Genomic DNA, 11140 nt, shown 5'->3' with positions numbered 1-11140 from the left:
AATAAAATAATAAAATAAAAAAAGTGAGCAAAAAAAAAAAAAAAAAAAATGTAGCTGTTCAAATATGCATACACCTGAACGGATGCACAAGCTAACACTGGTTAGTTGGAAAATGTAAAACTGCGATGGTGGAAGAGTGCGAAAAAGTGGGTGATGCTTCTTCCTGAGAAATTTTCTTTAATTCCCTTTCTGCCCACCTCCGCCCAGGTCAATGCTTACATTCTTCTGATCATTCTACATCGTTTCAGGAGCAAACATTTTCAAGAAGTTACCCTTTTTTAATTTTCTTCGTACGCCTCATCATAGGCCTCATCCCACGTCCACTTGATCAGTGGCTGCTCAATAAATTGATGGTTTGGGGCAGGTTTATCAATAACATCATTCAAATAAAAGGACATGTATGGGATGACCGTTCCATCTCGCATCCGTGTGTACATTTTGCTTAGTTGGCTGTCCATAATTTTCAATACTCTCCTTGCCATATCATCCTTTTCCGAAAATCTCAGTTTCTACGAAGAGGTATACATTGTGTAAATAAAAAAAGGTACATACGTATGTGTGAACATATGTGCGGTAAAAAGGAGGCGCATAAAGAAATTCCATTGGGGGAAAAATGTATTCAGTTTCCACACACAACGGGAGAAGGCGCAAAAGTGAAAAATAAATGCTGCTGCCTTCTCTTGTCAAATACCGTCACTCTGCCCAGGCAAAAGTTGGTTTCCTCAATGTACCTATTGTACAGGGGTGGAAAGAAAAAAAGGAGAATTATAGCAAATACGCGTACGTTTATATTTATATAATCTCGCAGACGTGTACTTTCCAATGTACGAGGCCTTCTGCATACTCGCACCATACACGTTCGATCACTTTGCACTTACCAGTTGTCATCTTTTTTGACCAAATCCTTGTCAGATATGTGTTTCCCTGTGTACCCACTGAAAAAACACTTTGAACTATTCATATAGTTCAACTTGATATTTCTCAACTTTGAAATTTTCATTATTAAAGCGTTCAGAAGATCATTTATGGAATAGTAATATGGAGGCTACAACTTTATTGTTTTGTTTTAACTTGCTTTCTGAAAAATAGCTAAAATGGGAGAAAATGAAAAAAAAAAAAAAAAAATCCTTTTATATCATTTTTACCTGACTTGTTCATATAAAAGAAAAATAAAACGACCGTAAAAGAGGAGTAAATAAAACTGGAAACGGGAAATATTCAGTAAGCTTGAGGATACCAATTGGGGATGATTTTTTAATAAAATGTTTATCCCTTTTTGCAGTTACAATAGAGTGGGGAAAAAAAAAAAAATGTATTTATAAAAATACACGCACGTGCGGTACATACATGTGCGAGTACGTTTGCACCCTTTCGGAATAAGAGATAAGAATTATACAGAATATTTTATACTGGCGATGCGCTTTTAAAAATTGTGACAATTTTGTGCCGCGTTTACCACTTGTTTGCGTTGAAATGGTGTGGGCAATACATATGTGTGCGCAAGATTACATACATACGTACATACATACGTGACATATTATCAGCCTTGTGTGACCGTACGCTTCAAACGAGGAGTAAATGTAGTGCGGATGGAGAATCAGAGCGCGCCAGTTTGCCGATCGGTCCTTCAATAACACACTAGTAAAACTAGAAAAAGGGAGAATTCTGTGCATAAATGGATCCTGTGGCTTCCCACATATACACCGAATACATGGGGGGGGGAAGGGCAAAAGTAATCACTTTTACGTGTCCTTTTTTTTTTTTTATTTTATACATTTTCTCTTCATGTTTATGCATGGAGTTAGAAGCAAAGATGCATTTTCTTTGCTTCGTCTACATGCCAGAATTGCATCGTTTTATGAATGATGTAGGAGTGGAGAAACCAATTCTGCTTGTCCAAATGTTCCAGAAGGATGGTAAAATGGCGACAATTTAGCCATGACCGGTGTACGGTAAAGGGGGAAGCCCAAGGAAGTGAAATTGAAAAAAGGCAAAAGGGGACACATGCAAAGGAAGAAAAACAGAAAACCAGAAGTAGGAATAAAAAGAAACGTTACTGCAATAATTTGTATGTTCCTCAAAAAAAGTGAACAACTACGTTCAAATGGTCTCTTTGTTCAATGGTGAGGGGAAGTGACACTATCTTTGCTGAAAAGTGGGATGAATCCCCCCCAGTTTTCGACCTTTGGTTTTTTCCTGGCTACACGTGACAAAAAAAAGGAAAAAAAAAAAAAAAAAAAAAAAAGACCATGGTTTCATCATTTTTATGGATTTTTTCTACAGTCTGTTCCGTTAAAAATCCACAAATGAAAGTTTTTTTTTCAAATTTTCCTTTCCTTTTCCATCAGCGAAATGTGAGAGGAGTATACCTCCAACATATTTTCATATCCTAAGTTTTACTTTCCCTTCCTTTTTGGCGCTTTAATTTTTGCGGCACATTTTGTGGTACACAGTGTGGTACATTTTTTTACGTTATTTTTTTTTTTTGTTTTTTCAGTTATTCAACTTTACACTTCTCACTTGCTTTTCCTTCGTATAGTTTTTAACTTGAATTTTTAACTCCCTTTTTTTCTTAAGTGTTTTTTTTTTTTTTTTCACATAAAATGCTGTTTTTTTACCCATCCATAATTTTTATTTACTTCTTTTCCGATATTTCTTTTCACTGTTTGAAAAATTGAAGCCAAAAAAAAAAAAAAAAAAAAAAAAAAAAAAAAAAAAAAAAAACAGCTATCAAAAAACAAATTTGTTTTAAATGAATTAAAAAAATATCTGATTCATAATTCTTCTAAATAGGCGACTTTTGCAGTACTCTATTTCTCCACAAATGTTACATATATAAATAAACGTACATATAATATGCGTTTATACTTTTATGCATTTATATACACATCCTGACATCCACTGCTATGCTTCGCAATTCTGTAAAATATTGTACTGTTAAATTGACTGTGGTTTAATTTTTTCCCCCCTCCTGATTTATTTCATTCATACTGAATTTTTATTGCCCCCCTTTGGTATATTTTTGTTCTGCAGCTGGGCAAATATACCAAAATATTTTTCCTCCCATGAGAAGGCGCTTTTGGCGGTTAAGTTTCAAAGGTCCCTCTCCCACTTCTTAAACACCCCCCTAAATATATAAGCACGCACAAACTTGTGTACGTGTGCAAAGGAATAACCACTTGTACAAAAGTGTACCCTTATTGTATACATATGTATGTACAAGCATATGTACATATACATATGAACTGCTCTTAACATTGAGGGAATTTTTTCTTAAATGAATAACATACGAAAAAGAAATGGTAAGCGCAAGCAAAAACGGACACAGGTGGTAGAACAAGAAGAAATGGAAAAACGTGGAAAAGGGCTAAGAGCCAACTACGGACAGCTATATCACATGGTCGTAAATGATGAAAAACTGCATACACCTTTTCCCATTGTTGAACGGGTTCATTTCCTGATAAAATATTTGTGCACTTTTTTTTTTTTTTTTTTTTTTTCCTCTCATGTAGACGCAAAAAATTATTACAAGTTTAAGGAAACGGATGAGGTAAGCTTGAAAAATGAACGAGCTTCTTGCGCTAGAGTCGTATGGAGGAAAAAAATTATTGCAACTCTGATTACATATTGGGAAGGAGAACATAAATGTTAAGTATGTGTATGCATTTGTAGCTACGACCACGTGGTGTTCCAGGGGTCACATACACGAAGCATATATCATTTTATATATTTTTATTTCCTCCCTCCCCCTACCCCCTTTGAAGGATAAGAATGGCAGTGGAAGCATGAGCAGGTCACAGTCACTTGGTAAGTATGCGCGAAAGAAAAGAAAAAGAAAAAAAAAAAAAAAGACAATTCCTAAAGACAATTCCTATTGAGGGAGAAGGAAAAAATAGCGTTAGGGTACGGTTGACCCATTAGATTACTTGACGCATTTTTTTTTGTGTGTCTTCATTTTCTTTCCCCAGTTGGTTGCACATTATATCATGTCCATTTTTTTTTTCGCAACTTCTGTTATAGAGAACAACCAGATAATCCCAAAGTACGACTACGAAAGTGACCGAGAGGAAAAAAGTCTAATCAGTAACATATTTTCCACGAGAAAACCCAAGCATGCGGGTGCCGGATTAGTATCAGGGCTAAAATCAGTAACAAAAGGGATAATCGTGGGGACAAGTTTTTTGTTTATATCTCCCTATTTATGTGCCAAAGCTGAAGGAATAAATGGGTTTTTCAAAGGGATGTTTTTTGGCCTCCTAAGTGCAATAGTTATCCCGATCATTTCACTAGGTGTGGCTAGTTACCAAATTGGCAGGGGTATAATGAACACCCCAGAATCGATAGCTCAAAAGGCGTTGGGGAAAATCTGGGATGATGAAAAAAGAGAGTGGTATGATTTTTACTACAATTTAGATGAAGAAGCGAATAAGGTGTTAAACGAAATTAATGATAACGGTGTGAATGGAGGAAACAGTAACAGCAATGGGAACGCGACATATGAGAAGAAGAATGATGTAAATGATGACGAGTATTATAATAAGAATGGAAATATAAAAGTTAAGAATGATGAATTTTACAGAATTTTACAAGTTCCTACAAATGCTAGCCAAAATGAAATTAAGAGACAGTACTATAAGCTAGCCAAAGAATACCATCCAGATAAATGTTCAGATTCCAAGGCGAAGGAGCAGTTCCAAAAAATTGGCGAAGCGTACCAAGTGCTTGGTGACATAGAGAGAAGAAGAAGATATGATAAAGAAGGCAAAAACGCAATCAACAATATGCAGTTCATTGATTCCACCTTCTTTTTTACTCTCCTCTTTGGTAGCGAAAAATTGGATCCATACATTGGAAAACTCCGAATGGTGATGTATGTAGAGTATGAACAAATATACAAGGATGAAGACGTACAGAGAATTATTGTAAAAGAACAGAATAAGAGAGAAGTGCAACTAGCTCTTCATCTGAGAGAAATACTAAATAAATATATCCAGGGGAATAAGGAAGAATATATAGCAAAATTTGAAGCAGAAATGAAGGATCTATGCCAAACTTCCTTTGGACATGTCATTTTGGAAAATGTTGCCTGGTCCTATGAAAATTGCGCCAACCAATTTTTAGGAGATAAATATAGTCTATTCGGAATCAGTGGGAAATATTATAAAATGCAACAGAAAAAGAGAGTAATCGGTACAGGGCTTAAATTCGTAAAAACGTTAATTAAGACCAGCTCCTTGGCTAGCCAAATTAAGAAAAAGGAAGAAGATGAAGATATGTCCCTCGAAAAAACAGCCAAAGTGAATAAAAAAATTGAGGACTCCCTTCCAGCTATTGTCGAAACGATGCTAAACATATGCCTCATCGATATCGACCAAACCATAAAGGGTGTATGCAAAAAGGTGTTCACGGACATGTCTGTGGATGAGAATATGAGGAAGACCCGGGCTGAGTCCCTCATCGTGCTAGCCAAAGTGATGAAGAAAATCATCCAGGATTTTAAGAAAAATAACGAGATCACGGATACTAAGAAACTGTTTGAAGATGCGTGCATGAGGTGGGCACAAATAAAAATCGCACATGGGTGGTTTTCCTTGTGGGTATATATCGAAGGGTCTCCCATTATGCGCATTCATTTTAATGTTACATTGCTCCATTTTATTTCATTTTTTCCTTTTTTTTTTTTTTTTTTTTTTTTTTTTTTTCCACCTTAGGGCGTACCAGAAACAAGATGACGACTACAAGTGAATTTGATCTGTCCACGGAGCATCCTCACCTTAAGTGACACATTTTCCTTTTTTTTTTTTTTTTTTTTTTTAGTATCCAAATAATTTTCAAGCATTGTATATTATAATATTCATAGAAAATTGCGAATGTAGAAACATTTTTTCATCAAGTAGAGGTTAAAATGTTATTAACATGTTTGAGCGGGCATAGGTACCTGTTTACAGATACCTGTATGTGTGTGCATATGTACGTTATGTATCTATATGTTTGTGGATATACACATACATATTCTTATAGCATATGTATACGTGGAAGTGCATCTGGGCTCTTCCGTTGTTTCGCCCGTGCAGGAGGTAAATTTCCAACCGCATAAAAAAAGTATCCTTCAGCGACATGCATGGAGCAAGTTACCCTTGCCCAGCTTTGTACGTGTGCCTACGTATACATATATACATAAGCATATATATATATATATAACGGTGTGTAAATTACACTGATGCGCATTTTCGCGTGCCAGTGGGGGTTACATTCTATGAAACGAAAGTAACCCGATCATGGTAATATGCGGGTGGACAAGGAAGAAGGGGAGCAGTGAAGTGTAGAAGCTGAGGGAGGTGCACACACATACGCAGTGTTGTCATATTGTATATGCCTAAAATTATTTCTCCCCTCCTTTTTTTTTTTTTTTTTTTTTTTTTTTTTTGTAGAATAAGCGTACTTTGAATTTACATACAATATATATATATGTGTCTACGCCCCCGTAAATACACACACAAAAGAAAAAAAAAAAAAAAATTACTTCCCTCTTATGTATCCTTACATTTCGCTGTTTTATTATGTTTCTGTTAAATATAACTTCGGATGTTATAATATGTTTTATTCAAATTATTTTTTTCTTCTTTTTCTTTCACATTTGTTCTGTTTTGCCCGACTGGCACAGGGTCTCACTAACCCTCCTGTGCAATTTTTAAAACATAGACATTGACATAGCAGTGCATGTTGCAGTTCTTTTGGTCCTTTGGCCAGAATATCTGGAGGTGTTCTGAGAGGGTGAAAAAAGGGGGAAACAGTGCTTTAACGCCACAGGGATAATCAAGCCAAGCGGCTGATCGGTTGATCGGTTGATCGGTTGATCGGTTGATCGGTTGACCGGTCAACTTGCATTGCTCTTAACACTCTTTTAAGGCTATGCAGTTGCGAATGTGCGTGCATGCTCGAGTGCTTTTTTTTTTTTTTTTTTTGAAGTATGACTATCCCCCGTGTCCCAGTAGGTAGAAAATCGAAGAGCCGCTTCTGTGCTTGCGCTTTTTAAAATGTAGCAACTTACTGAAGGGGGAAGAGAAAACAAAAAAACAACACGGACAGGTTTGTACAGATGAATAGTACTGCCTGTATCATTTCAACGAATTATTATTATAACATTGGGCAATTCGCAAACAGATACAGTGATGAGAACAAATGGAACCATGTTAGGTGTCTTTTTTCTTTTCTCTCTTCTTTTCTTTCCGTCACATTGCATCGGCGCGCGTAGCAATTTTATGTCTAATCGCTTAAATGTATGTATGCATACTTATATACTTCGCGGGTAACAATTTCGAGTATAGAAAGTCCATCGACGTTTCGCAGATAACATTTGACCACTGGTTTATCTGAACGCAGGAAAAGGGTGAAAGGCGAAGGTGGCAAAGAATTAAATTTTGCCAACAGGAAAGTAATGAAGAACGTTATTTTGTGGCGGAAGGAATTTTGTATCACCAGGCACGCCGGCTTAGTGAAAGTTTAAATTTTTATCTGTTACAGGGGCCAAGTGGATATTATGTTTCCACTGTTTTACATAACTACTTTTCCATTTTGCAATTTTTTTTTTTTTTTTTTTTTTTTTTACTTCACTGTTGGAGTAGGTTTTATTCCTCAGAAGGTCTTATATTTTGTGGGACAGTACAAAGAACATGTATTGTGAAGTGTATGTGTGAGTGCGTGAAAACATTTTGTGAATTTCGATCGTGTAATTCTCTCACTGAAATGAATGTTCAACTCGTTCGAGCAGCTCGTCCAGAATTTCACGCGCACACGTCGCGCTATTTCCCCCCTCTCAATTTGTCCTACCATCGACTATGGAATAAATTCGTTCGACGCACTCCTTTTCATTTCCACGTAACTGGAAAAAAAAAAAAAAAAAGAAAGACGAAAAAGTAGAATTAAGAAGTTTTAAATTTTGGTATTCAAAGAAGATCAAGCAAAATGGATGAGAAAAAAAAAAAAAGTATAACATCGTTTTCCATTTTGGCAATAATTATCTTGTAAGAAATAAGCGAAACAGGAAGGTACTTCGCCCGTAACAGATAATTCGACGTGGAATGTCTTATGGGGATTCACTAAAAGGGAATAACGTCTTATATAAAAAAAGGGACAAAGGGAAAATATGAAAAGGCCTGAAAAAGAATGCGGGAAATGTGCGCCTCTTTCCCTTTTTAGCGATATCCTTTTTTATGGAGAAATTTTACCTTCATGTGGTAAGTAACATTTGAAGACACTTTTAACACCTTAACGAGCGCGCACACTCGAGGCATTCTTCGATTAAATTAGATGGGTTTGAATGGAATTTATGTGTAGCAATTATAAATGTTATCGACATTGCGTCCTTTCCCAGTTATGCGCTCGGTCGTCCAAACTTTCCGTCGCTGAATTTTTCTTCGTCATTTTGATATATATTTTTTTTTTTTTTTTTTTTTCCCGCGGAACATGGTTAGCCATGTTTTCTCAACAAAAGCTCCTTGATTGATTCCGCCAGATAAAATTTGGTGTTTTTTTTTTTTTAGTTCCATTATAATCTTTAACTGTGCCCTTTAAAAAAGCACAATTTTATCGTTACACAGGAAAGGAAGGCGAAAAAAAAAATAGTCCCAAGAGGGAAAATAGCCAAACAGTGCCAATAGCCAAACAAAATGTCAGTCAAATCGCCGTGCCTGGAAATTCTTCCCTTCATATTTAGGGAGGAACAAATAAGTAATAGAATTCAAACCTTCCCGACGGAGACCATGAAAAAGGCGTACTTAGAATTGAAGGGATATTTTGAGCAATACAAAATTTACGCAGAGTAATATTTCAATGAAACTGCGTCGTTACGTTGCACTGTAACAGGAGAAGAATAGTTTGTCTTCTCAGTGTAAATGATTTGTTATGTGTAGGATTTTGTTCCACACCTTGCTTTTCATGGCACAAGCCTGTCAAAGGGTTTCCTCTGTACCTTCTCTGCAACGTGTGTGTCGTATGTCTCGTGTGTATCCCCGGCTACTACAAATTTTATTTTTCTCTCCCCCCCCCTTAAGGAAATTAATTAACTTTAACGGGTCAATGAATGACGAAAATCAGAGAAAAGAAAAAATGACAATTAAGTTGAGATGCGAATATTACGCAGTCCTCTTCTCACAAGCGTCTAAGCTTTTAAACGAATACATGTAAACTTAAAAAATGAATGGAACACAACGGGGTTCTGAACGAGTGAGAGAAAGTTGTATATGTTCAAAATGAAGAAGAAGTATACATCATAAAAATGCCACCTATTTTTTTTTTTTTTTTTTTGCATCCCCCTTATAGAAACTTTAGAAACAGACTCATACTCGAATTGGCCATCAATGTGAACGGCTTGATCAACTCCATACACCCCAACATAATACAAAGACTTAACGAGGACGAGAAAAGGGAACTGCAAAGATGTTGCGAAGTAAGCCATGGGAAAACTCATACCGTTTACACCATTTTAGTGATATAAAAATGGTATAGATGCAGGGTTGGACATACAGCTCCTCACTACAGAATTTTAATAGCCATTATGTGTGTAGTTTTATTTGCTTCTTTACTCTTGTTTTATTATTTTATTTTTTTTTGCAGAATATCCGGAGCGAAAGAATCAAGTCGAAGCTAGAAAAAGTAAGACGGTTCCCTTCCCTATCATTTATCTTTAAGCCAAATACACGCAACGCACATTTTGAAAAATGCTCCTCCTTACTGCATTATTAAACATAATGCATATTCAGAGAAATCCCGTTGGTTTCTGCATGTGGCATTCCACGCATGATATAAGAAGTGATTAAATATGACACACATTTTTTTTTTTTTTTTCCCCCTCTCTATAGAAATTTACCGTATGCTTCTTGAACGACTTAATTATAGAAGACTTAAATTACGAAGGAAATGAAGACGAAAGCGCAGCTCGAAATGTTTTCTACGCAGCGGGACTGAAAGTTAGCGTTTTTGAGGATAAGGCACTGGATTTGCAAAAATGTGAATGGGGAAGAATCTTAAGGGACTAAATATATGAAGAAAAAATATATGGCATCATTGGAGGGACTCTGTACAAAATGATGCTTACATGTGGATCAAATTACGCAGAGGTGCAAATACCTCTCCTTTTTGTTTTTTTCCTATTTTTTTTCCCCCTTTCCGTTTTTTTGAGTTTGAACTTTTTAACAATTTATTTTGCATGCCGGTATGTGTATCGTGCAGTACTTCACATATACACGGGCGTCACAATTCACCACAAATTTACCCCATTCTAAGGACAGTATAATTAACAATTTTTCATTTTTAAGTCATTTGCTCGGAAAATAGTTTAAGAGCAGAATTTTAGAAAATCAGTGAAAAAGGTTGTGTGTTCAAATAAACCAGTGTAACATTTTAAAGGGTATATAAAAAGGGCAAGGATGCCAATTCGCCTCTTCTTTCCCATTCTTTTTACTATGGGCAAAATATGTGTACCCCTTTTAATTAGTGGCTACTGTTTGGTGCAATTTGTTAGGCATATTAAAAGGTGGGGCTAACTCATTTTATACGTTAACCGCTGCAAACGCTAATAGGTGGAAAGCGATAAAATACGTGAAAAGGGAAACGTAGAAAAATGATTCACGCGAGGGTACAATGCGAAACTAATTGCTACATACGGCGAAATAAAAAGCATAGAACAGTATGAAAAAAAAAAATTCATACTTATAAACTCGCAGCAGTGCGAGCGAAGCTTAAACCACATAATGGGTAGCTATTTTCGAAAAAAAACAAACAAACAAAAAAATTAAACAAAAAAATGCCTGAACATGCAGGTAAAAAAAAAAAAAAAAAAAAAAAAAAAAAAAAAAAAAACTAGCTAAACATATGGTTATTATGGACAAATTATTACATGACGTAGAGTATAACTGGATAAAAAATGGTCACACAAAAGACATGTATAATTCGTCAGTATTAATAGATTAGACCTTCTTCTAGGCGAAATAAATCTTCTCAAAACGTTTGAAGAGAACGTTCCCCTGCAGTGGTCATATGCAGTAGTTCTATCTTCGTTGGTGTGTCCACCCCACGCTTGCACACATAAAAATATATTGCGGATCAAAAAAAAAAAAAAAAAAAAAAAGAACTCACAGTT

The 11140-nt window shown here is 35.8% G+C and overlaps 4 protein-coding genes across 4 annotated transcripts; 2 read left to right on the top strand and 2 right to left on the bottom strand.

Moving 5' to 3' along the window:
• Positions 1-278: 278 nt before the first annotated feature.
• On the bottom strand, positions 279-1000 carry PKNH_1009600 (uncharacterized protein; the record flags this gene model as incomplete). The annotated part of the gene is made up of 3 exons (XM_002259542.1): positions 279-509; positions 692-731; positions 879-1000. 3 exons carry the CDS (start codon positions 998-1000, stop codon positions 279-281), a joined length of 393 nt encoding a protein of 130 aa, XP_002259578.1.
• A 2785-nt stretch (positions 1001-3785) lies between these two features.
• Positions 3786-5745, top strand: PKNH_1009500 (DnaJ protein, putative; the record flags this gene model as incomplete). The annotated part of the gene is made up of 3 exons (XM_002259541.1): positions 3786-3807; positions 4021-5554; positions 5712-5745. The coding sequence occupies 3 exons, from the start codon at positions 3786-3788 to the stop codon at positions 5743-5745; spliced, it is 1590 nt and encodes a 529-aa protein (XP_002259577.1).
• A 926-nt stretch (positions 5746-6671) lies between these two features.
• On the bottom strand, positions 6672-8006 carry PKNH_1009400 (dynein light chain Tctex-type, putative; the record flags this gene model as incomplete). Its single annotated transcript, XM_039114095.1, has 6 exons — positions 6672-6766; positions 6976-7050; positions 7295-7373; positions 7610-7644; positions 7831-7882; positions 7995-8006. The coding sequence occupies 6 exons, from the start codon at positions 8004-8006 to the stop codon at positions 6672-6674; spliced, it is 348 nt and encodes a 115-aa protein (XP_038969715.1).
• A 663-nt stretch (positions 8007-8669) lies between these two features.
• Positions 8670-10037, top strand: PKNH_1009300 (conserved protein, unknown function; the record flags this gene model as incomplete). The annotated part of the gene is made up of 5 exons (XM_002259539.1): positions 8670-8821; positions 9054-9182; positions 9322-9448; positions 9616-9654; positions 9861-10037. 5 exons carry the CDS (start codon positions 8670-8672, stop codon positions 10035-10037), a joined length of 624 nt encoding a protein of 207 aa, XP_002259575.1.
• Between the last annotated feature and the right edge of the window lie 1103 nt (positions 10038-11140).

The sequence above is a fragment of the Plasmodium knowlesi genome (assembly GCF_000006355.2).
Source record: "Plasmodium knowlesi strain H genome assembly, chromosome: 10".
NCBI classification, from domain to species: Eukaryota; Apicomplexa; class Aconoidasida; order Haemosporida; family Plasmodiidae; genus Plasmodium; species Plasmodium knowlesi.
This window is presented reverse-complemented; position numbering and strand designations above follow the sequence as displayed.